This window comes from Anolis carolinensis, chromosome 1 (assembly GCF_035594765.1).
Source record: "Anolis carolinensis isolate JA03-04 chromosome 1, rAnoCar3.1.pri, whole genome shotgun sequence".
Lineage (NCBI taxonomy): Eukaryota > Metazoa > Chordata > Lepidosauria > Squamata > Dactyloidae > Anolis > Anolis carolinensis.
The window spans coordinates 205,751,071-205,774,444 of record NC_085841.1 but is presented as its reverse complement, the minus strand read 5'-3'; the positions used below and the strand labels follow the sequence as shown (position 1 = coordinate 205,774,444).

At 38.5% G+C, this 23,374-nt stretch overlaps 1 protein-coding gene across 1 annotated transcript in view; it reads left to right on the top strand.

The window, feature by feature from the left end:
• Window positions 1-514: 514 nt before the first annotated feature.
• Window positions 515-23,374, top strand: part of agps (alkylglycerone phosphate synthase) — an 80,348-nt gene continuing 57,488 nt past the window's right edge. The window contains exons 1-5 of the mRNA XM_003226768.4: window positions 515-826; window positions 18,697-18,786; window positions 20,434-20,524; window positions 22,527-22,647; window positions 22,744-22,818. Of these exons, the coding sequence (XP_003226816.2) occupies window positions 639-826; window positions 18,697-18,786; window positions 20,434-20,524; window positions 22,527-22,647; window positions 22,744-22,818 (565 nt within the window). The 5' untranslated portion in view covers window positions 515-638. The remainder of the gene's footprint in view (window positions 827-18,696; window positions 18,787-20,433; window positions 20,525-22,526; window positions 22,648-22,743; window positions 22,819-23,374) is intronic.

The following is a 23,374-nucleotide window of genomic DNA, read 5'->3' as shown; positions in this document are numbered from 1 at the left end:
GATGGCCCATGAGGTCTCTTCCAACTCTACTATTCTATGATTCTATGATTCTACAACATAACATTATTGTGTATTGAACTACTTTTTCTGTCAAATTTGTTGTATAACATGATGTTTTGGTGCTTTCTAATTTGATGTTTAATAGGCTTTTCCTTAATCTCTCCTTATTAGCCAAGATATTCGCTTATCCAAGCTTCTGCCGGCCCGTTTAGCTTGGATAAATGAGACTTTACTGTAAACACTACTAATAATAGAAGCCCATGAGAGGTCGCCTTCAGGCCATGGTCTCTAAAGACAGGTGGGTGGAGCCCAAAGGAGTGGGCGGAGCCTAAGCAGAGGACGTGCAGACCCCCAGTTAGTGAGTCACTCCGAGCCAAGGCTAAGCCAGGGTCTCCAAAGGCAGCAAGTGGGCGGAGCCTAAACAGAGAAGACGTGACGGACCCCCAGTTATAGTGAGTCACTGCGAGCAGCTCCTGTGTGCCCAGAGAAGCACGCATGCGCGCGGGCATTGAAGCGCGCGCGGGCGGAGCCGGAGATCTGCGCCTGCGCAATGCACGGCAGGGCAACCTATAACCACCGCCTGGCGCCGCGTGCAACCTTTTACCCGACGTCACTTGACGGCTCAACACGGAAGTGCGATGGCGGCGGCGGCGGGAGGCGAAAGGAACGGCGGCGGTTCGGACGGCGCGGCTCAGCGGAGGCTGCGCATCCTCTCGGGCCACCTACACGCTCCTCCGGGCACGCAGCTGTCAGCGAACCCGTGCCGAGGGCGGGCTGCCACGGCCCCGTCCGCCGCGTCCCAGTCGAGAGTCTTCCCCAAGAGGCGGTAAGAGGCGGAGGACAGCCCGGCCTCGCCCCTCAGTGACGAGAGGCCTCTCAGGCCGGCTCTATACAAGGCAGGAGCAGGCTTAGGAATAGTGGGAGTTGAAGTCCAAAACACCTGGAGGGCCGAAGTTTGGCCTTGCGTTCTCCAGACCCTTGGTTTAGTGTAGGCATGCATGCTTAAGGCAGTCCCACTACACTTAGTGGCGCTTCTTCCCAATCAAGTGCTAGTAAAGAGACCAAAGCAGAAATTTCAGAGTTTCACATATCAGCATTGATTGAGAACTTCTTTGGGTTGGCCAGATCCAAGAAAAACCTTCCTATTCTGTACTTCAGGCTGTTTTGCCCCCCCCCCCCCCCCCCTTACGACCAAGGGTGTTAGTTGAACTAAAACCCTATTTGCATCAAGCCTGCTGTATAATCTGGATACGAAATGAATACATAATATAGCCTGAACTTCATATCTGGAGTTCCACAAAATTAAAGGGCTGTTTGCATAAGTAAGCTCTAGATCAGTAGTCAGTATGGTGGAGCATAAAGATATACCAGCATACATCTGCTGGAGGTAGTTCTGCCACAAGGGAGCTATCTTGACATATTCCTGTAGCCAGCAGATTGCCATAACAGTGGAACTGTTCTAAAATATTCTCCAGATACCAAGGCACAGCATATGTAAAGCTGCTGGATACCTTCTTGCTGGCATATTTATTTATTTATTTAAGAGATTTATTTATTTACTTAATTTGCTAACCGAAAGGCTAGCTCTTCAAATCCAGGGAGTGGGGGTGAGCTCCTGCTGTTAGCCCCAACTTCTGCCAATGTAGCAGTTTGAAAACATGCAAATGTGGGTAGATCAATAGGTACCACTCTGGCAGGAAGGTAACGGTGCTCCATGCCAGCCACATGACGTTGGTTGTGTCTACGGACAACGGCGGCTCTTCAGCTTAGAAATGGAGATGAGCACCAACCCCCAGAGTCACACATGACTGGACTTAACGTCGGGGGAAAACCTTTATCTTTACCTCAATGTGTCAGAACCAAATTGAGAATACAGTTATAATGTATAAAAAACCACAAAGTTAAAAACTTGGCATTATACTAAATTTCCTTTGACCAGAAGCTGGCCACTTTGGGTGCCTCTGGTGTCACTGTAGTAAGGTCCTCCATTGTGCATGTTGACATTGTAGTAAGTGGTCTGTGTTTTGCTCTTTTCCCCACTCACATGTCATGGACTCTACTTTGTACCCCTATTTCTTAAGGTTAGCTCTGCATCTCGGCACTTTCCAAGTCGCCTAGTCATATTCTGGCATAGCCCCTGTTTATACAAGTGTAAGTAAGCAAGAGCATTCCGACCTTATATACAATTTGAGATGCAAGCCTCTCCACTTACGTAGGAATAGGCCTTAGTTAGTCCTATAGATTGTATTAGATCAGGCTCTTTGTGTGCTTGGTATAAACTTATTACTCCAGTAACAAGTTGGCATCCTGAAAACCAACCTGTTCTGTTTAGAAACTTAATTTTATTTTTTATAGATTATATGACAAGCTCTTGCAGTGTACTCATCAATATTGAAATTGTTCCCCATGTGGGTAGCAGTTTTTCCTTCGTTTTTCTTTGTACTCTTAATTTCGTTTTGTGCTGTTGTATTTCATGAATATGTTTGTACGTTTAATAACATTATTTTTAAAAATTTAAAAAGACATTATTCTCTGTGCCAAATACCTTTGAGGGCAGCAGGTAAGTAGAAATGTTGGCAAGCTTCTGTCAGTGCCCATTAGACATGAGTTCCATGTTCACGTTGAGCTCATATATTCTCCAATTTTAATCCGAAGCACACAAATTTAGCTGTAGAAATTAGTTGTCTAATGTTTAAAGTAACTCAAATTCAGTTTTTATCTTGTTCTTTATTTACATCACCTTTCTGAAGAATAAGCTGATTGAATAATGATTAATAGATATGTGTTATGTGCGTGCATAGCTTACCATGTGTATGCCTGGAAATATAGGGAATAAACTTTAATAAGTTGCTTCACTGACTGTTTACTGCATAAATACATGTCTCTTATTTAAAATGAAGTTCATGTTTTGTAACAGTGCTAATAACAGATTTGTATTGTGAGCGGCATTTGGTGGTTACTTAGATCTAGGCGCCTGTGTTGAAATCTTAATAACCTCTATTCCTAATGAATACTTGATGGACCCTGTCTAGGGTATGGAAAGAATTAGAAAAGGCTTGACAATACGGTCTTTCATCTTTTAAAAATGTTGGCAGAAAAGAATGCATCATGAATGGGACCATGGCAATGTTGAAGTGTGTTAACCTATTTTTCTCGATGATATCTTGATGATCACTGTATACACTACGCATACATACACTATGCTGAAGCTTAGCAGTCTTCTCAAGAAAATAATAATGAGGAAAAGACCCCCAAATATGACCTTAGTTTGGATTATTCCTGCTTCCGGCTGCTAGTTATCAACATTTTAAATGACATAGCCCTGCTCACAGCTCCAAATCATATTGTTATCTCTGAGACATAAATTTGTTTATGTGGAAATGATTTGCAGTGTATGGTGCCAACAACATGTCTCTTTGTCATAATCTACACCAGGCATGGGCAAACTTTGGCCCTCCAGGTGTTTTGGACCTACTCCTTGGCTGTTAGGAATTGTGAAAGTTGTAGTCCAAAACTCCTGGAGAGCCAAAGTTTGTGCATGCCTGATCTATACTCTTCTTAGAAAATGCCTTTTTTTAAAGGAGAAAAAACATTTTTAATTAGATACAAAAAACAGCTGTAACTCTGGGCAGGGTATGATTACAAAACAGAATAAGCAATATCAGGAAATGTGTCAGACAGGAATACAATGAGTATAGCAAGAGAAAAGTATGTGAGATATATTATGAAATGACAAGGAGAATGACTAGAAAATTATTCAAGTTCTGGTGCAGATTATTATCTCTTTCTTGTGACATGCATTTTGGGGGTGTATTTTATTAGTATTCACTGCTGTTGTATTCAGAACGTCAAAGCCTCCAGAACTTTGCAGGGCAAAGAATCTGTTCAGGTATAAGAGTGAAACAACACAATAATTGTTTGTTAGCAAGTAATACAGGTTTTGCCATCCCCCTCAAATACAAAAGCTCTTCCCTAATCACAATATAATGTACATATAATTACAGAAATTAATCCTGCTTCAGAACAACAAAACATGCATATACTACAAGAAAAGTGGAAATATCCAAGTGTTTAAGTCATTTGGAACTTATGTACTTTGTGGGGAAGGAAATTACAGTACAATTCCTGTTTCCATGGGTTTCACTTTCATGGATAAGTGAAACCCACGGTTTCACTTATCCATGTCTGACAAAATATGTCATCTTTGCATTTCTTAGGTTCTCCAGGCAATTGTGTGGCATGCTTATGCCAAAAGTTACCATAGAGTTGTACTGGAATACCTGGTGTTTCTTACAGAGGTGTCTTCTCTAGATATATCAGTGCACCTCTGTAGTCAAGAAGTTCATTTAGTGGTGTTCACTATTAGCCCCAGTCTGGCATATCCATGAAAAGTCTTGAAAACATATCCTCCACATATACTGGGGCGGGGGTGGGAGGGTGATACTATAAAAGCAATTACATAAATCACTTGAGAGTCTTTATTGGAGATTGCAACAGGTATATAAAGGATGTGTTATAGAGATCCAAGTTCCTTTTCTTACCAACAGCTCCAGTATGTGCTACAAGTTCCAAAAGGAAAGGTTCCCACTGCAGGTAATTTTCCATCCAAAATTAGAGGACAGAAAGGGAAACCCAGGTAGGGTAAAATAGGGGAGGATTATAAACTTTTGATTCTGAAGGTTAAATTGGTGTCATTCAGGTACCCCTGGAAACAGTTTCAGATATAGTTTAAGAAAATGGTTGACTGAACTTAATGTCCTCATCTTTCCCCATACAGCAGACCCTTGATATTTTCAGAGGTTTGATTCCAGGACCTCCTGTGGATACAAAAATCCATGGATGCTCAAGACTCATTATATAAATGACACAGTACAATGGTGTCCCTTATATAAGATGCCAAAATCAGAGGTTGCTTTTTGGATTTTTAAATTATATTTTCAAGCAATGAGTGGTGGAATCCATGGTATGGGCACAACTGTATATTACACTCTTGTTGCTACTTGTCCTTCCTTCTACTTTTCTCCAAAGTGCTTTTTCTAGTCAAATCATACTGTCCATCTTTTCATTTTAAGAGACTTTTTGTCATTTTGAAACTCTGTCTGTGAAAAGAGGCAATACCCAGTTGAACCTGTGTAGCACTGTGTTCCATTATACTGACTAAACTGTCTTTAAGACAGGAGCTGAAGGTTGCAGTAACAAGAAGATGAGTTTACCTTTCTTCTATTTTCTCAGTATAGCTGTTCCACAAATTGGTAAGTTGTGTGGCCATAGCCATAGTTACAGTGGCTTTACTTCACCCAGTGCAATAACTCATGGACCATACCACAATGTTGTAGCTAAAATTCCAGAAAATTTGACAGAATCGGTGACTGTAAAAATAACCCCAGGAACAAAAACAACAATGTTTGCTTGTAGTCCATGCTAATGACATTGTACGATTTGAAGCAGTATTGTAATTGGCTAATAATGATAGCTCTGACCAGAGCATATGTGAATTAGGTTCAAAAAGTAAATAAACAGTAGACTTGTAGGTACATTGATACAGTACATGTAAGATAGGTTTATGAAAAATATTTTGCAGCTATATTTACAGGGATATTTCTATTAAAATAATACATTTCTGCCTTTATAGGCAGTCATTTTGGTGTCACCCCTTTTGATAGTGTCACCTTGTGCAGTTTTTACCCTCTAGTGATGCCATTTCAAGGCTGTTTCACTAGCCATTGGGGACAGATTTCATCACTTTGCATTTCCTTGCTTATTAAACATTTATATTTTTTGACCCTAGCTTGGACAGCAACAACTGAATTTACTTTAGAAAAGAAAGCTGCATTTTGTGTAAGAGGAAAACGCCTTTCCTAACCTTGACTATTGAGTGATTTTATTTATGCCGTTTTTCTTTAGCTTTGCTTCCTTTGAATGAAAAGAATTCACACACTATCCCAGATACTAGTAATCAATTAATCAATTGTTATTGCACAATCATAGACCATTAAAACAAAGCTATCCATCTGACAATGAAAAGATAAACAATATAAAACTGATTGGAATAATATCAATTCAAGAATTATTTGAAAAATTTAAAAACACAATAAGCTTAGTATCATTTATTATCTTAAAAGGTGAGACAAACCTCAAGTACCACATACGTGTGTGAGCCATAATTTTATGAATCTTGGCAGAAGAAAGCAGGAACTTTGCTAAAATTTCTGCTGAACATTTTTAAATCAAGTGTCATTTGGAGAGATTTCCAGGAAAAATTTTAAGGGGAGTATAATCAATCTTAATCTCCATTCTTTGTCAGAATTACAAAAAAATACATAGAGAATTTTGTATATCTATATCTTTAATCCAGAGAGCAAAAAAAGGGTTTTCCTTAGGAAAGTCTTGAATGAAAAGGAAGTTGTTGGAGGAACATATTATCTACTATTTGTTTTCAATATCTGTAGATAATCAGCTAATATAGTTTTCTTCTTGAAAAAATGCATATGCCCTGATTTGGGTCTTGCATAAAAAAAGTCTTAGCCAATATCTTAAGCATCAAGCAGTACATTCCACTGATGAAAAACCAGCTTTAAGCAGCAAAACTGGATTATGTGATTTTAATAATTGATGTAACCATTTTTAGATGTTTTAATCCTCTGGTTTTTAATGTAGATGTTTACCAATTGTATGTTTTTAAGGCACTGAATTGTTGCCGATATGTGAGGCCACTCTGAGTCCCCCTCGGGTTTGAGAAGGGTAGGATACAAATATGGTAAATAAATAAAACCGCTTATGACGCTCAGTTTTATATGTACTAATATTATGCATTTATTGCCTCCTTATGCAACCAGGCTGCCATTTCTAGCTGGACCACGCAGCCAATCTCGCAATTTTAAAAAATTTTGTGTGTTTGTAACAGGAGACAAACATCAAAGTTAGAAGATGTTTGTCTGCAATATGTAGACTAAAGCAACAATTGATTGTATTCATGTAATGCTGCAATTGTAATTTCAGATGTAATACCTTGAGGTGACACCTGGCTACAGGGAAGTAGCCTATTGCAACAGTACTCACATATGGCTGTGTGTCACATCAATAAAGCAGAGTTAAAAAAATTAATGAGCTTTTGGGACCTGGGATGGCGTATTTCGGGGAATTCTGATGGGTGTTTTGACAATACAGAATATTGTTGTCTAAGCAAAAGACTGTAGGAAATTAAAGTGCTAGGTAAGCTAGCAGATCCAGAACTTTCATGGCCTCTACCTTTCTGAGTGAGGATTGTAGTTCATATAAGAGCCCAGAGTTATTTCTCTTCGCACATGCTTGGGTGTGGTTGCGGGACCAGAAAAGAGTCGTTCTCAGAATCTGAAACTCTGGGTGTGCACTCATGTCTGGAAGTTACAATAAAGAGGTGCCAATGTCTCTACCTCTAGTGAGGCAACCAATGCTTTATTTGCTGTTACTTTGGAGGAGTCATTGTGTCGCAGGTGTCCTCATTAAGTGCTTCAACACTGAAGTTGCTTAATTTACTCATGAAGAACTGGGACATTGATCACATTTCCACAGCTCTGGAGTGGCTGGGAGGAAGAATGGGAAATGTCATTGCTATTAATGCAGCTTTTTCTGCAGTAGGAATTATTAGCAGCTTTGGCATTAAAGCATTCCATTGTATCAACCTCTGTATTAGCATTCCTCCAGTTACATTCCATTCTCTGCCCTTGACTTGCCTGTTACTCCCTGTGAGTAGACGTATAAGGCAAAAGTTTACCTCAACACTGGGAATGAGATACAATCCTGTAAGTGTAACAGGAATTGATTGTTTTTTCCCCTTTTGTATAGCTGCATTCACTCAGTTCTTGCCTCCTTGCTACAGTTGTTGAAACCAGGAAAATATTCACAACTACAAGTAAATGAGTTCTCAAGGTTCATCATAGGGGATTCTCAGCTGCTTGTAAGGTACATGAAGAAGTAAAACTGAGGAAATAATTCTGTGTTATTTTGTTGATGCATCTTTCATTTTATTGGGGGGGGGGGGGGGGTTGCCTGCTTCTTATTAAAAAAAACAAGTGGTATGTTATGGTACAGTTGTTCCCTTTCAGAAAATAGAAAAGGTAAAAGTAAATAGTAATAGATTTATAAATAAACTGTCCTTTGATTATACTCAGTCAGGATAATTTTATATCAAATGAAATTATACACCATAAATTTTATATTCCTAAAATAACAAAGTAACTTTCATCGCAATCATCATCATAGATGATCTTTCGCGACCAGGTATGATTGTCTTCCAAGGATAGAATCTTAGTGGTGGGCCTGTAAGTAACTCTAGGGACCTATTCTGAATCCACATGATCTGTCACAATGAGAACATAAGTTTCCAAGTGGGAGATGGTTGCAACATGGGTTTGCTTGGAAAGCCTTCCTATCGGCATGTTTCGCCCTCTATTCAAGGTTGGGGCAATAACACATTCCCATTTGATACCAGGTCCCATGTTAAATGGGTCACTTTGAAAGCTGTTGCTGTCCAAGACTGTTGTCATCATGGAGTAGCTGTAGGATGTTCACAAATTTTTCATGGCATCTTGATTTTCAAGAAGATGGTCCAGAGAGCATTATGATTCACAGTGTCAAAGGTCCTTGCAAGGCTGGTGAATGCCATATAGAGAGGTTGATTTTGTTCTCTGCATTTTTCTTGGAGGTTTCATGCAGTGAAAATCATATCCTTTGGAGGAGCAGGAGACATTCTGTTCTTTTGGAGGAGCGGAAGCCATTATGCGATTCAGGAAGGATGTCTTTAAAGATAGTTTGTGCGGATTCTTGTGTGGATTTTTCCGATGGAGTTTCAAAGAGAGATACCTCAGTAGTTTCCACAGTCTGTTCTTTCTCCCTTTTAAAAAAAGAGTGATGATAATGGTGTCCTGCTGGGATTTTCTCAGTCACCCACACTTTTTCAATAAGCTTGTGGAGTTGTTGTTTCAGCTCGGGCACATGTTTTTTAAAGATTTCAACAGGTCTGAGGATCCCCTCAGGTTTGCTGGCTTTGTTATTTTTTAGTTGATTAATGGCTTTACTGGCATCCCCCTAAAGTAGGTTGTCCTGCAAGCTCATCTCGGGTTTGTTGTTGCAAGAAAACTTATTCCGCCATATTGGAACTGCAGTTAAGGAGGTTGTGGTAATGCTCTTCCTAACGTAGTGCCAGGGCTGTAGCCAGAAAAAAATTTCGGGAGGGGTTTTGAAAATTTCGGGGGGGGTTGAACTCCTGACTTACCCGCCCCCCGGGTTCAGACCTGTCAATATCTGCTTGAGATAGTGCCTGGAGGGACTCTTAATGTTTTACGTCTCATAGACTTAGCATGGGGATTTGGTTAACCAGTTAAAATTCATGAGTAAACCAGGTTTTTTTTAACCTGAAAATTTTCGGGGGGGGGGGGGGGTTGAACCCCTAAAAAAAAAACCCTCGCTACAGGCCTGCGTAGTGCCATTGATATTTTGTCCTTTAGAAGTTTGCTTCCATCTGATGACTGTAAGGGTGTATGCCATGATTTCTTGGGTTATAAATGACCTTTGTGGCTTCAAAAAACATCTCAGTGCATTGTGGATATCTGTTTTGGATTTCTTGAGCCTTTTTTATTCACCAGACGTTCTTAGGTTCTCTGGTCCTTCTTTGGACCTCAGCTTTTGCACTACCATAGGTCTTTTTTTATCAGCATAGTTGATGTCTCTTTGCCATACTAGGAAGACTTTTCTTTGCTTATCGATTATATGTTGGATCTCACTATTGTTCTCATCAAACCATTCTTGATGTTACTTAGTTTGATGTCCAATGGTTTGTTCACGGGTTGCAATGATTCCAGTGTTCCTCAACATTTATAATTGGGGCAAATCAAATTCTGTTTTTCCCAACCTCTCACCCACACATTCCCATATTTTCCCCATGGCTTCAAAATTTCCAAATCATTTCTGTTTCTAGGTATCAGAAGCAGAGACTTCCTGGTCTTACATTCAGGTGGCACATCTCCATAGTAGAATAAATGCAGTTTGATCTCACGTTAATTGCCATAGCTCAATGCTATGAAATTATGGGAGTTGTATTTTTGCAAGATCTTTAGCCTTTCCTGCCCAAGAATGTTTGTGTCTTGCCAAACTACAACTCCCATGCAGCACTGATCCATGGCAATTAAAATAATGTCATACTGTGTTAATTCTACTGTGCAGATACACCTAGGTTCAATGGTACTGGAAAAGGCAGTCCTCTAACTACTTGGGCCCTGAGCATTTAGGACTTTGTATTAGAACCATAGTGCTGCCATGTATTTAAAGCTTCTGTTTACCTGTTCCTATGACATTAAAACTCTTAAACTTTCTTAGTCTCATTAAAATAGCTATTCAGAACTGGTTTAATATTTATAGTGTTTCTCAGAGAACTCTGGGGAGGAGGAGAAACTTTCCCAAAGCATGCAATGGCAGTCAAAGTGCATGCTTGCTTTGCTTTATTGTCCTGCAGATCATAGTGTTTGACTTACACTTTAAAAACTCCACAAACTAAAAACAATCCATCCAAGGCCAAAGAGTGACTAGACCATCCGGAAGGGGAGTGATAAAACACTTTGGATAGTCACCTATCAGTTTCCTAAATATTTGCCATTGTCTCACGCACAGCCCAGGGTAATGTGGAATAGAACTAAAAAATATTTGAGTAAGCCTTGACTCCTGTGATATCCCTGGCTGTTTGATCCTTTTTTTCCTGAGACAGATTCCTTAGGCTGCCGTTCTGGTGCTGGTGTTATTTAGATGGGCCTTGTGTTGGTGGAGTCTGGTATGAGTATGGTCCTTATCCATTTCTTCACACAAGTACTAGAAGTCTACTTTATTGTTTGTTTTTTTTCTTGTTTCAGAGACAGGAAGGTTTGACAATGGGCATTTGTGTTTTTCTGCTAGAATTCCACCATTTGAGTATTGACTTTGAAAATAAAAGGACATTCATTTCATGTTCTATTGGCCCCTGCATTTTAACAAATTTTGCACATTGCATCTTACTGAATCCACACAGGCCTGCCTCAATAAACACAGCCTCTAACAAAGAAGTTCTTTTTACAAAGTTTTTAAAGCCTACCCAGCCCTCTCCACGCCTTTCCTTATCTGTTGTCTATTTGGAATGCTTTTTAGAGCAGCATGGTGAAGGAGGGCTCAAGAAAACAGAAATGTCAGTGCCACTTTTAGGAACATGTTGGCAATAAAAATGCCATGCTTAAGATGGGCAAAAGTGGACTTACGGTTGGGAAAAGATAGCAAGCAAGATAAACAACAGACCACTCCAGAATCTATTGCCAAGTGTGCAGAATATGCAAAAGGGGAAGAACACATACGCCTGTCTTACCAGTTCCTCCCAGTATGTTAAAAAGTGCATAGATTAATCAGTTCGGCCTCCAAAACAGCAATCTTAAAAAAGTGGAATCTGATGAAGGAAAAATTTATCCTGGGATGCATATGAGAAGAAGTTTTAAAGTCGTGTTTTTGTTTTCTCATTCAAGACTTATGGTACTTGAGTTAGTTGTTTCATTTCACATATGTATATTGTGAACTTTGGATAAAAAAGGTGGCTGAAACTTGTTGAATTACTCTTGTTTTATTGGGCGGGGTGGGGGGGTGTAGGCATCACTTGCCATTCTTTGAATGTTATTTCAGCCTCTGGCACTAAAGTTTCAAGAAATAATGCCCAAGAACATATTTACTTCATTTACTGAGGCATACCTGTATTTCATGGATTATAACATAATCACACTTTTCAATTATTTTCTTGTTAAGTAAGACTTAACATCTGAATATAACAGGACATCAATCAACTGCCCACAGTTCTGGTCTTTATCACTTCATTTGTGGAATTACCTTGTCAATCTGTCTTCTACTCTTGTTACAAAACTTTCTAATACCATGGCTGCATAAATGTAATTATTAATTAACATTCTGCCTCAGCATTATAATAGAAACCTGGATAAATAAAATGGGAAAAAAGAATCTGTTTCAATTTTAACCACTAGTGCAGACTCAACACTGACTTGAAAATCAGGGAAAGGATTTTGCTGTGGGGTGTGTGTGTGTGTATGTATGTATGTATGTATGTATGTGTATATATGTGTGTATACAGTGTTCCCTCACTTATTGTGGGGGTTACGTTCCAGAACCTCCCACAATAAGTGAAGATCTGTGAAGTAGGGACGCTAATACTCTTTTAATGTACTGTACTGTATTCCTTCTTGTTCGCTGAGGCGAGGAGGCACAGGCAGGGCTTACTGGCGCTGCCTGCGGGTGGCTGAGGAGGATAGGCCGGACCAGGCTAGGCCAGGCCCATCTTGGGCCTTTTTGTGCCTGCGAGGGAGGGAGGGTCGTATGAAAAAACCTGCAAAACAGCAAATTTGCAAAAAGCGAACAGTAAAGTAGCAGGGGGCACTGTATAGGTAGTCCCCAAGTTTTGAAAAATGTAGGTTCTGTAGATTTTTCTTAACTTGCATTTTTAAAATGTAACTCCATATATACTAGCTTGGGTACCTGGCGATGCCCGGGTTATTTGAAAAGGGCCTGATTTGTTTTTGGGTGTTATGTCATATCAGTTTTATCATATGTTATGCTATGTCTTAGAAAATAACTCAGTCTTTGCTTTGTTTTTTATGAATGCACCCATTAGAAAATGCATAAGGATGTGGGTGAACTACAATTCCCAAACATTTTCAGTCAATCCTCCCCAAACCCCACTAGTACTCACAGTTGGCCATGTTGGGTCTGTGCCAGGTTTGTTCCAGATCTGTCATCTGCTGGGTTCAGTGTTCTCTGAAAATAGGTGAGCTGTAAATCTCTGATGCCAAGGTCAATCACCCCAAAGTCCACCAGTATTCCCAGTTGGCCATGTTGAGTCTGTGTGCCAAATTTGGTCCAGATCCGTCATCTGCTGGGTACAGTGTTCTCTGGATAAAGGTGAACTACAACTCCCAATTTCCTAGGGCAATCATCCCAAACTCCACCAGCATGCAAATTTGGCTATGTTGAGTATGTGTGCCAAGTTAGTTCCAGGTCCATCAGTAGTGGGGTTCAGAGTCCCTACAACTCCTATAAATCATGGTGAATTCTCCTCAAACCTCTCTCTCTAGCATATTCAGCTGCTGATCAATTCCTTTGTTTACTGTGTGTCGTAGGAAAGGGTTAAGGGAAAGGCAGTGGGTGGGGTTATGCAAATGGGGAGAGAAAGGAACACTGATGTGCTCACTGTAACCTGCAATGTCCTGGGAGGAAGTGACATGGTGGTTCCTCAGCACTGGGAACTATAGCCTGTTTGTGTAGGCCAGAGGCTGAAGGTAATGATGCTCCATACAGTCATGCCGGCCACATAACCTTGGAGGTGTCTATGGACAATGCTGGTTCTTCGGCTTAGAAATGGAAATGAGCACCAACCCCAGAGTCAGACACGACTAGACTTAATGTCAGGGGAAAACCTTTACCTTCTATCTATCTATCTATCTATCTAAAAATGTAAAAATTTCTAAAAATGTAAAAAATTCCCATGGAGTAAACAACAAAATCACTGAACCAAATCACACCAAATTTGGCCACAAAAGACAGTCATCCAATTTATGTCTTTCAATCAAATAAACCTAGAAAAATAAAGTCCAAATTAAAGAAACCGTCAGAAACACAAAGCGGGGAGGGGGGGGTGAGGTAGAGCCATTGTCCTCCTGGCTACCAGTCAGAAGGGTAGGCCCTGCCTCTTTAGGCACTGCCCACTTTGTGTCATAGCAGCCCCCTTAGCCACAATGACGCCCGGGGGACAGGCAGGGTTCACTTAGGCCTCTTTCACATTGCTTTATTTTCATTTTGTGAGCACTCTCTGTCCCTTTATCATCACAGACCACACTAATAAAATATCACAGCAGTTCTTTTCAGGGATTTTGGGTAGTTGCCAGAAAATGGCTTTCATAATTGTGAACCAGCTAAAGAGTGCTTCTTTGTATGTGCCCTATTTATTTGGTGCTGGCATCATGGATGATAGTATCAGGAAATAGTACATTACATTATACCTAGACAAGTAACCTAGTAGAAACTATTGTGCATTTTGTGACCCATTTTGGCAGAAGGCAGGTAATCACAGTGTCTGCCAATTGAAGTCCTGTTGGAACTTGTTACTTTTTGAGCAGTAGTAGAAGTGATGAATGCTTCCCTTAGTCCAATTTTTAGTCCTAGCTAGAGGATACACATTATTTCAGTAGAATTTACATTATTTACCAGTCACTTACTGATTCAGTAGAATTTGGGACTAGCAATTGGATTTAGACCAGCGACATCTAGGCTCAAACTGGAGCCAGGATGCCACAACTTACTTAAAAGATAGATTTATTGAAATGCCAACATTGTTGGAGCTCTCTGATGTCAAAGAGCATCACAAGTCTTCTGGTATTAAACGTAATATGCTCTTTATGCAAACTCCTACATCATCTGATGCTATCGTGATATTTACTGGATTTGATTTATATCTTTATCCAATTTCTGATTTCAGCAGTATATAATTTGGTTTTGATTTATTCAGTTTTACCTTGCATTTGTTACTTCCTGTCCTTTCTACATTGGAGACTTCAAATTGTATACGCTGATGTTAGATTTTGCTTGAATGGCTTGAATGTGTTTACCCTTATTCTATTTGTCAGTTAATGAACTTATGTAGTGTGACAAAACTGAACATATTGATTTATTGATTTATTTTCTAATTTCACATTATAGCTTACCTCTGACCTTTTTGTGAAGAAAACTATAACTTGACTAGGGTATCTAATGATGAACATAAAAACCTATTTTAAATTATTGGAAGTGTCATTAGTTCTACAGACACTTAATTGGCTGTATAGTTCTAAAATGACAGATAGTAAACTGCATGGGCTGATTATGTCATTTTGATGAGTAAGATAGTGTTGGATAAGTACTGATGATGAGATTGGTAGACAGAACATGAATGAAATTATGTGCATGTTAAATGAAAGCTTATCTCACAGCAATGAAGATAATGAGTTTGATTCAGACTTGCCTTTCCACATAAAGGAGAACTGCTTCCATTTGTGGAAGAGGCTGAAATCTAGACGAGCCTCCTACTGGAACATGTTGTGGGAGGCAGTTTTTTGTTTTGTTTTTGAGGCACATTTTTAAGAGGATGCCATTGAGGCTGCGGAGGGAAGGGCGAATCTCATGAAATCCTCTCCACCCCCTGCCTTTAGTAATGATGAAATTGAGCTCATGGATCTTTCACAACGTGAATCTTCAGATGAGCTGCTTTCAGAGAGTTTGTGAAATTATTTATTTTTATTTACTGCATTTATACCCCGTCCTTCTCACCCCAAAGGGGACTCAGAGTGGCAGAAAGGAAGGGATACTGCTGAAGGTGGTAGAAGCTCCTCAAACTAACAAAATGAAGTTCAACAGGGACAAATGCAAGATACTTCACTTCGGCAGAAAAAATGGAAATCAAAGATACAGAATGGGGGACGCCTGGCTTGACAGCAGTGTGTGCGAAAAAGACCTTGGAGTTCTCGTGGACAACAAGTTAAACATGAGCCTACAATGTGATGCGGCTGCTAAAAAAGCCAATGGGATTCTGGCCTGCATCAATAGGGGAATAGCGTCTAGATCCAGGGAAGTTATGCTCCCCCTCTATTCTGCCTTGGTCAGACCACACCTGGAATACTGTGTCCAATTTTGGGCACCACAGTTGAAGGGAGATGTTGACAAGCTGGAAAGCGTCCAGAGGAGGGCGACTAAAATGATTAAGGGTCTGGAGAACAAGCCCTATGAGGAGCGGCTTAAAGAGCTGGGCATGTTTAGCCTGCAGAAGAGAAGGCTGAGAGGAGACATGATAGCCATGTACAAATATGTGAAGGGAAGTCATAGGGAAGAGGGAGCAAGCTTGTTTTCTGCTGCCCTGCAGACTAGGACACAGAACAATGGCTTCAAACTACAGGAAAGGAGATTCCACCTGAACATCAGGAAGAACTTCCTCACTGTGAGAGCTGTTCAACAGTGGAACTCTGTCCCCGGGGCCGTGGTGGAGGCTCCTTCCTTGGAGGCTTTTAAGCAGAGGCTGGATGGCCATCTGTCGGGGGTGCTTTGAATGTGATTTCCTGCTTCTTAGCAGGGGGTTGGACTAGATGGCCCATGTGGTCTCTTCCAACTCTACTATTCTATGATTCTATGATTCCATTGTAATTAATTCCCCATGTTCCAGTACACATTATCTTAAGAGAGTCTTCCAGACCTCTGAAGAGGCTTTTTGTTAGGTGCAGATACATAGGGGAGGATCTGTTCTACGTCTTACAAAAGATACAGCATGATTCCTGTATCCGCTAGACTATTTATTCATCTTTTACCCAAAAAAAAGTTCTGTATAGGCATTGTCAGGTCCCCAGTGCAACTCTATGGTCCTTCATTGCTGTAGGGTTCGTATAACCATGGAAAGTCCAAGAATATATCTTCATGATACTGGGATTGTACTACATTAACACCTTATTTCTAGCATGTCTTAAGAGCTATGTACATAATATGTATTCTAAGGATAACCACGTAAAATGTATATCAGATTTGATTAGATTTGAATGGTAATGTTCTTGATTTGACTTGTATGATATTCATGTATTAGTTTGCTAGATGGGACATTTTTATCTCACATAACTTAGAAGTGTCAAGGTCTTTTTATTTACTTAATCTCCACTGGGCTTCACATATGTACTTGTGATATATTTTGGAAATTTTAGTTTGGAAACATGAGCTTCCAGATAAGATTGTTTTGGGCATGAAAAATTCCAAGAGAATATAGTTGGAAGGGAGAATTATTTTGAGGTTTGACAGCTACTTGAAGCAATTTTATGTGACAAGGGAATTAAATACCTGTATGCCAGATCGATTTGTGGTAAGCAGGGTTTCAGTCTATATTTTTTCAAAAATAATATGAAACCTGAATTTATTTGTAAAAATTCATTTCCGTTTTGTTTTTCCAAAGCTTTTTTGGGGGGATGTACTCTATGCAGGTATATAGGCATTTGACTGCCGAACAATCTTCATGGAACACTGAGGGCAAACCTAGAAATGAAATTCAAGGGAATCTCAAATATTAAGCTGAAGGCACAACTGAAAAATTGAATTTAAAAAGCAGCATTTGCAATGTAAATGCTCATTTCAAAATCTGACCTTCTTTCTACCTCTTTGTTCATGAATGATTTATGCTCTAGTGACTTGGCTTTATTTCTGTTATCAAACTACTATGTGAGGAAAGCTTAAGTCTTAAGTCTGAATAAAAGGCAGCGACTCTCTCATTCAACTATATAGAAATGTTGCCACCTTGTGGATGCTGATTTGTGAGTCTTCACTTTCTCTTAGCTACATTTCTGAATCATAGCACCCATAATTGGGTTGCATGCTGCTCATTTCCTTGGGGAAAATGAGGGAATGCAGTATCTGTTGCTTCGTAAAGGAATGTGATCATTTTTGTATTGAATGCATGGAATTGTCAAAATAAATGTAAAGCTACAAAAATGAATGCATTTTGAAAGGTTATTTTAATAGGGCCTTTCCACAGTTTTTAGGTTTCTAATCATGTTTCTATGGAAATACCATTTTTCAACTGCCTTCTTTGGTATAATAGGGCAAATTATTATTAATTCAGAATGGATATCCTAGAGATGTAGGTTCCACCATTTTCCCTTTATTCTTCTATGATTTGAGCAATGGGGATCTAGATCTGCTATTTTAGCTAAGGCATATTTACTGTACAGCTTCATATCTGGTGAATAACGTTGATATGAAAGTTTCATTATACTTCTCAAGCTCTTTTAACCAGCTATACTCTTCTTCAATAGCTTTAACCAATGTTTCTCAGGTGTAACTGACAATTATTACTATATTATTTTTTGTAGTATTCCAAAGACTAGAACCATATTTGTGTCCATTGGCTACAGTTGTTTCTTTCTTTTCTAGAAGCATGTCAGGAACTAGCAGCCAGTAGTTCAGGGACCACCACTCTGTAACACTGGTTTAAACCATTGGGAACAATTTGCTGACATGGTCATTGCAGTGACATATAGTTCAGTGTACATCTCTGTGTAAAATTCTGGATACTGCTACAAATCATTCAACACTACATTGGAGCAAATAGGCTAAGATTAAAGGACTAGTTATCCAAACATCACCATCATCATTATTATATTTATTTATACTCTGCTTTATCTCTCCCGAAGGAGACTTAAAGCAGCTTAAGCATTAGCATACAATTTAAAATATACAAATATGCAAACATTAAAACAGAATTAAATATAAACAATGTTCAAAATTCACAGTGAAAATCCATTAAAACATGAGGGATATAAGGATATGTGTCATTGGGTTTCTGGTTTCAAAATGATACGAAAATGACAGAGCAAAACATCAGAAAGATATAAAATTGTGTGACTTGATCATAACCTGGGTTGTGTGTTTCAGGTAATAACTTATTTGGTATCTTCCACTTCAATAAAGCTTTACTAGTATCACAAGTAATGGACCTCCTGATATGGTTTGTGGTATTTATTAGATAAACTTTAAAACTGATTTTATGCTTTCTTGCATTGAACAATATATCAGAACAATTTACAAACTTGTTTATAATGAAACAACAAATTATACTTGTTTTAATCTTTCTTCCCCTTTTAGGCAAGAAATTTTAAAGTGGAATGGATGGGGATACAATGATTCCAAATTCATATTCAATAAGAAGGGGCATGCTGAATTCACAGGAAAAAGGTAGCAACTTTGGATATTGTACAGTCAATATTTGCTGTTCTGTTTGAAAAGGTTTTTAAAAATACTGTGTGGAGTTTGAATATTTAAAAATGAAACTAAAAAATTAATATTCCCGCTCTAACAATCAGCAAAATAAAGAGTCAGGAAAGAAGTGATTTATTGTGTAAAATAACACTTGTTATTCAATAGTAGCAAATAACTGTACTACTCATAAATTGGAAACTTGTATACATTTTAATCCAGATCACGTATCCAAAATTTGACTTACATTACCAAGAGAGATATACAAACATTTCATAAATCTGAAACAGTTTGCTGTATGTTACTATGGATACAAGTGTTTTTTACGACTGAAAAGTATTTGGACAAATATCCAGTCTTCATCTGTCACCGATAAACAAAACTAAACCCTTCCTTCATTGGTAACAGAATAAGGAGGCCTTTGCCCTTTGATGACTGCCTCTCCCTTGAGAAGCAAAAGTATAGACTGAAAATTGTAGTTCTGTGGTACACACACACATATAATGCTACCAGAGATTATGGTAGACCTATTTCCATTCATTTTTTTTTCACTGCATGCATAATTTTTATAAGGCTCTTTTCAAAGTCGAAACATTGCAAGTGTTTTAGTCTTTCGTCATAGGAAAAATGCTCAGCCCCCATACCCCATCATTTTTATCACCTTTTCTGGATTCTGAAATCACCTTTCGGAGCATGTACACCTCTCCAAATGTGGTTGCATCATGGATTTATATTTCTAAAAGAATTATCATGTCACTTATTTTCAGGAAATAGTTTTTTTCAATTTAAGTTCATAATGAATTCTGATTTCACACAATTACCATATTTACTCAAATTTAGTGTGCCATCTAATGTAATGCACACTTCAGTTTTCAAAATTCTGAAACCCAAAAAAGTATTTGCTGGCAAATGTAATGTGCAGTGGCAAAAAGTGCACTTTTTGTAATTTGATCAAAAAGGTGTGCCATTACAGTTGCTGTGTACTTAGAATTCCTTTTTAAAAAACTAAAGTGTTAGGGCTTCAAATCTTCCAGCAATTGAAAAGGAAACCAAAAGAAATAGATAACCCTTCCCTCAAAGAGCCTCTACTGTTTATTCTGCCTCAGTTTCCTTGGGTGAACCTATGCTGTAGAATAAAAGCAACTTGGTATCACTTTAACTGCCTTGGCCCAATGCTGTGGAATCCTGGGAATTGTACTTCTATGGACTCTTTAGCCTTCTTGGCTAAAGAGTGCTGGGAACTCACCAAACCACAAATCCCAGGATTCCATACACAGAATAATGGTATTCTAAATGTTATCAAACAACATGCATTCTTACAGTATAAGTGTATCCCAGGCTTCCTGAAATGCAAAGATCTCTACTGGATAGCCTTTTTCCAGAAACTATCAGTGTCTATATGATTTTTTTTGTGTTCATCATTTGGCATACTGGGACTGAATGCTCACTTATGTGAGATTCAGTACAAACCATTTTGTTACTCGCCTACACCAAAATGTTCTTTTGTCTACTTCAGACTTGGGTAATTTGTTGCTTGAAAATTTAACTGTATCTGATTTCATTATATCATTTATGAAAATCTGAACAAATGTTATAAGTAACTGACTAAAATGTTTTTGAATTCAGGTATCAGATAGGTGGAATTGTGTTCCCTCTTTTGAAAGAATGGTTAGAGAAAAATCTTGGAGGAAGTCTGGAGCATAAAATTACCCCTAGAGTAAGTAAATACATGAAAAATGGTGTTTGTACTTTAACTCACATGTGAGTCCTGCAGTTTCTTTTCATGTGGTTGAATTGATCTGTAAAACAACTTAGACAATGGCAGTCTATTCTTCTACTGGAAGTGTCAGTCATATTTTTGGGTTCACAGCCCTGTTAAGAATGTATTACAGTTGCTCCCAAATTGGTTTGATGCACTCTGCTCTTGAGAATTGCGTGCTTTTTTCAGCTTAATGTGTCTTTCCAAATGGGCTGATGTTGCTGTCCATTACACAATTGAAAACTATTTTAGTTCTGCATACACTTAATATTTAATTCAGTATGTATCTAGGACTTTTGCAGTCTTCAATAAGTGCATGATGCAATTAATATAGCATTGCAAGCTTCATGTGCTGTTTGAACACCATTAAGGGTGTCAGTTTTTGGATATTCAAACTGTACTAATAAGTCACTTGGATGCTCTAATTGTATCAAAACACATAGCTTCATGGAGGCTGATAGTCACTGAACAGCCACAGCACATTGTTATAATTGGAGAGAAACATTAATATGCCTTGGAAGATAGCTCATTTGATTATTTCTGAAATCCCTATGTCAAATAAGTGCAGTGAATGATCCCCACAGTGTCCACATCAGATATAAGCAATGTCCAGAAGTAGAAGAAGGGTGTGCCCTGAGGGAAAACTCTTTTCTGAGTGCCTTCATGCACTACTGGTTTCAGCTTGCCACCTCCCATTCAAGCAATAGCAATAAGTAGAATGAATACAGACAGTCTCTTTGAGCATTTTTAATTCTGCTAGATTTCTGCTTCTCGCATTGTACACATTCCTAAGTGTTAGTTGAGGAGAGAGACGGAACCAGGAAAGCTGCAAAAAAAAACAAAAAACTTCTGAGAAGTGAAATAAATGTTTGCCCTCCTTTGTCTTGTTTCTTTTCAAAGAGACCAGTTAGCTGCATCCTGCAACTGAACAATAACAGAAAAAATGTGCTTTTCGAGAACTAACATTTAAAACAAAACATTTGAAATATTCTTTTCTGTGAAGAAACCTGCTTGGGGAAGGAGGTTCTGCATAGTTTTTTATTGTAAAGTATACACAGCTGACTGTTCTAATATTAGCTAACATTTTCAGAGAGTAGTTATTCTAACGGTATGGTAGATTCGAGTCTGAATTTATGTCCCAAAAATCCATGGTCAAAATGAGACTACAAGTTTCAGTGTTTTTGGATAACATTATAGGTGCATTATTAATCTAAAAATATTAATATTTTCATTACTTATTAAATATAGTTATATGTTTCAGAGTAATACTCATGAGCTTATTTTCCATGATTAAAATTTAGTAGAGATTTAATCTAAGAAAAATGCACCTTGAGTTTGGGGAACAGAAGTTAGGAGAACGACTTGGCTGCTGTTCAGGCATAACCACTGCTTGTTTTCTTAGGTAAGATTTTATTGCAGTGAACTCTACTGCCAAGTGTTGGAGTGGATTATTACATTAAACATATTTAAAAATATTGCTGTAGAAATAATGAAAAGAAATGGTGACAGACATCATTTGAGAAGCAGGACCATTTTCCAGAGAAGGGAACAGAATTAAATCTAAGGGAACAAGCTCAAGATCTCATAAAATGAACTTGCAAATGACTTTGTAAATGTGTTCTGGTAGAGTTAAAGAGAAACAGTGTGGATAAATACAAGTGTTAATTAACATCTTAATTCCTTAGAGCCTTTATCTTCCATTCACAAACCTTCTTTAGTTAAAGCTAGTGAGCGCAATATTTTAGCAGCCAGCTCTCTGTGTAGTTCGATGCAGGAGCCTTAGGTGGAGGAAAAGCACTTGCTGAATAGCAGTCTGCCTAGTCCCTGTGTTTTCGGTTTTAAATGCTAACAAAATTGATAGGATTGCTTATTCTGCAGTGTGTAAAAAGCACTATGAGTTTCTGGGGAAGCTTATACAGTTGGTTGTATACATTGTGCTTGTTTGTTTTTTCCATTGAAGGCATCTTTAAATATTAGTGAAATACCTCCTTCCATTGCAAGTGAAGAATTTCTCCAAGATCTTCAAATGACGAAAATACCATATTCCAAAGAAGCAGAATCTAGAGTATTTAGAGCTCATGGTAAGCTAGAATCCATACACAAAAGAGTGCATATTATCTTTTTAAAAATAAAATAAAATTGTCACCTTTATAAGACTGTCTCCCTTTGTGTTTCAGGTCATTGTCTCCATGAGATATTTTTGCTAAGGGAAGGAATGTTTAAACGAATTCCTGATGTAGTTGTATGGCCAGGTAAGCTCTTCTCAATATTCTTTTACTTCAAAGGCTTTCTTTTCCATTAATTTCCACATAACAACATTAAGTATTCAGATCAGTTTTAGTGCAGATATTGGGAAAGTTGCAAATGCAGAATGGCCCTTGGAATTTATTCCAGTCTGTGAATGTTGTTAATGCAACACGGAGCAAGGCCTTCCTAAAACAGAGTTTCCATCTTTACTTGTTTGTTGCCTGTTTTGCTTTCTTTCAAAGTAAAAAGAATTATACCCCTAGCACAGCATGGAAACAGAAACATAAAGCAACTCATACATGATTCCATGTGCACCAATATTTTTTTTTCTTTTTGTACTTTGAAGACAAACATTTGAACTATTAACTTCAGGACCAGATCTTTCTGTAGCTGATTCTTATTAAAGAGTAAAAGTATACTTATGCTGGCATTTTCAAGCCTATATAGGTCACTGATTAAATAGCTTTGCAGATGTAGGAGCTGGCTAATTTAGATTACAGATCTTGGAACTAAGCTGGTGCTTACCCAGCTTGAGTATATTTCTGCAGAGTGCACTACTAT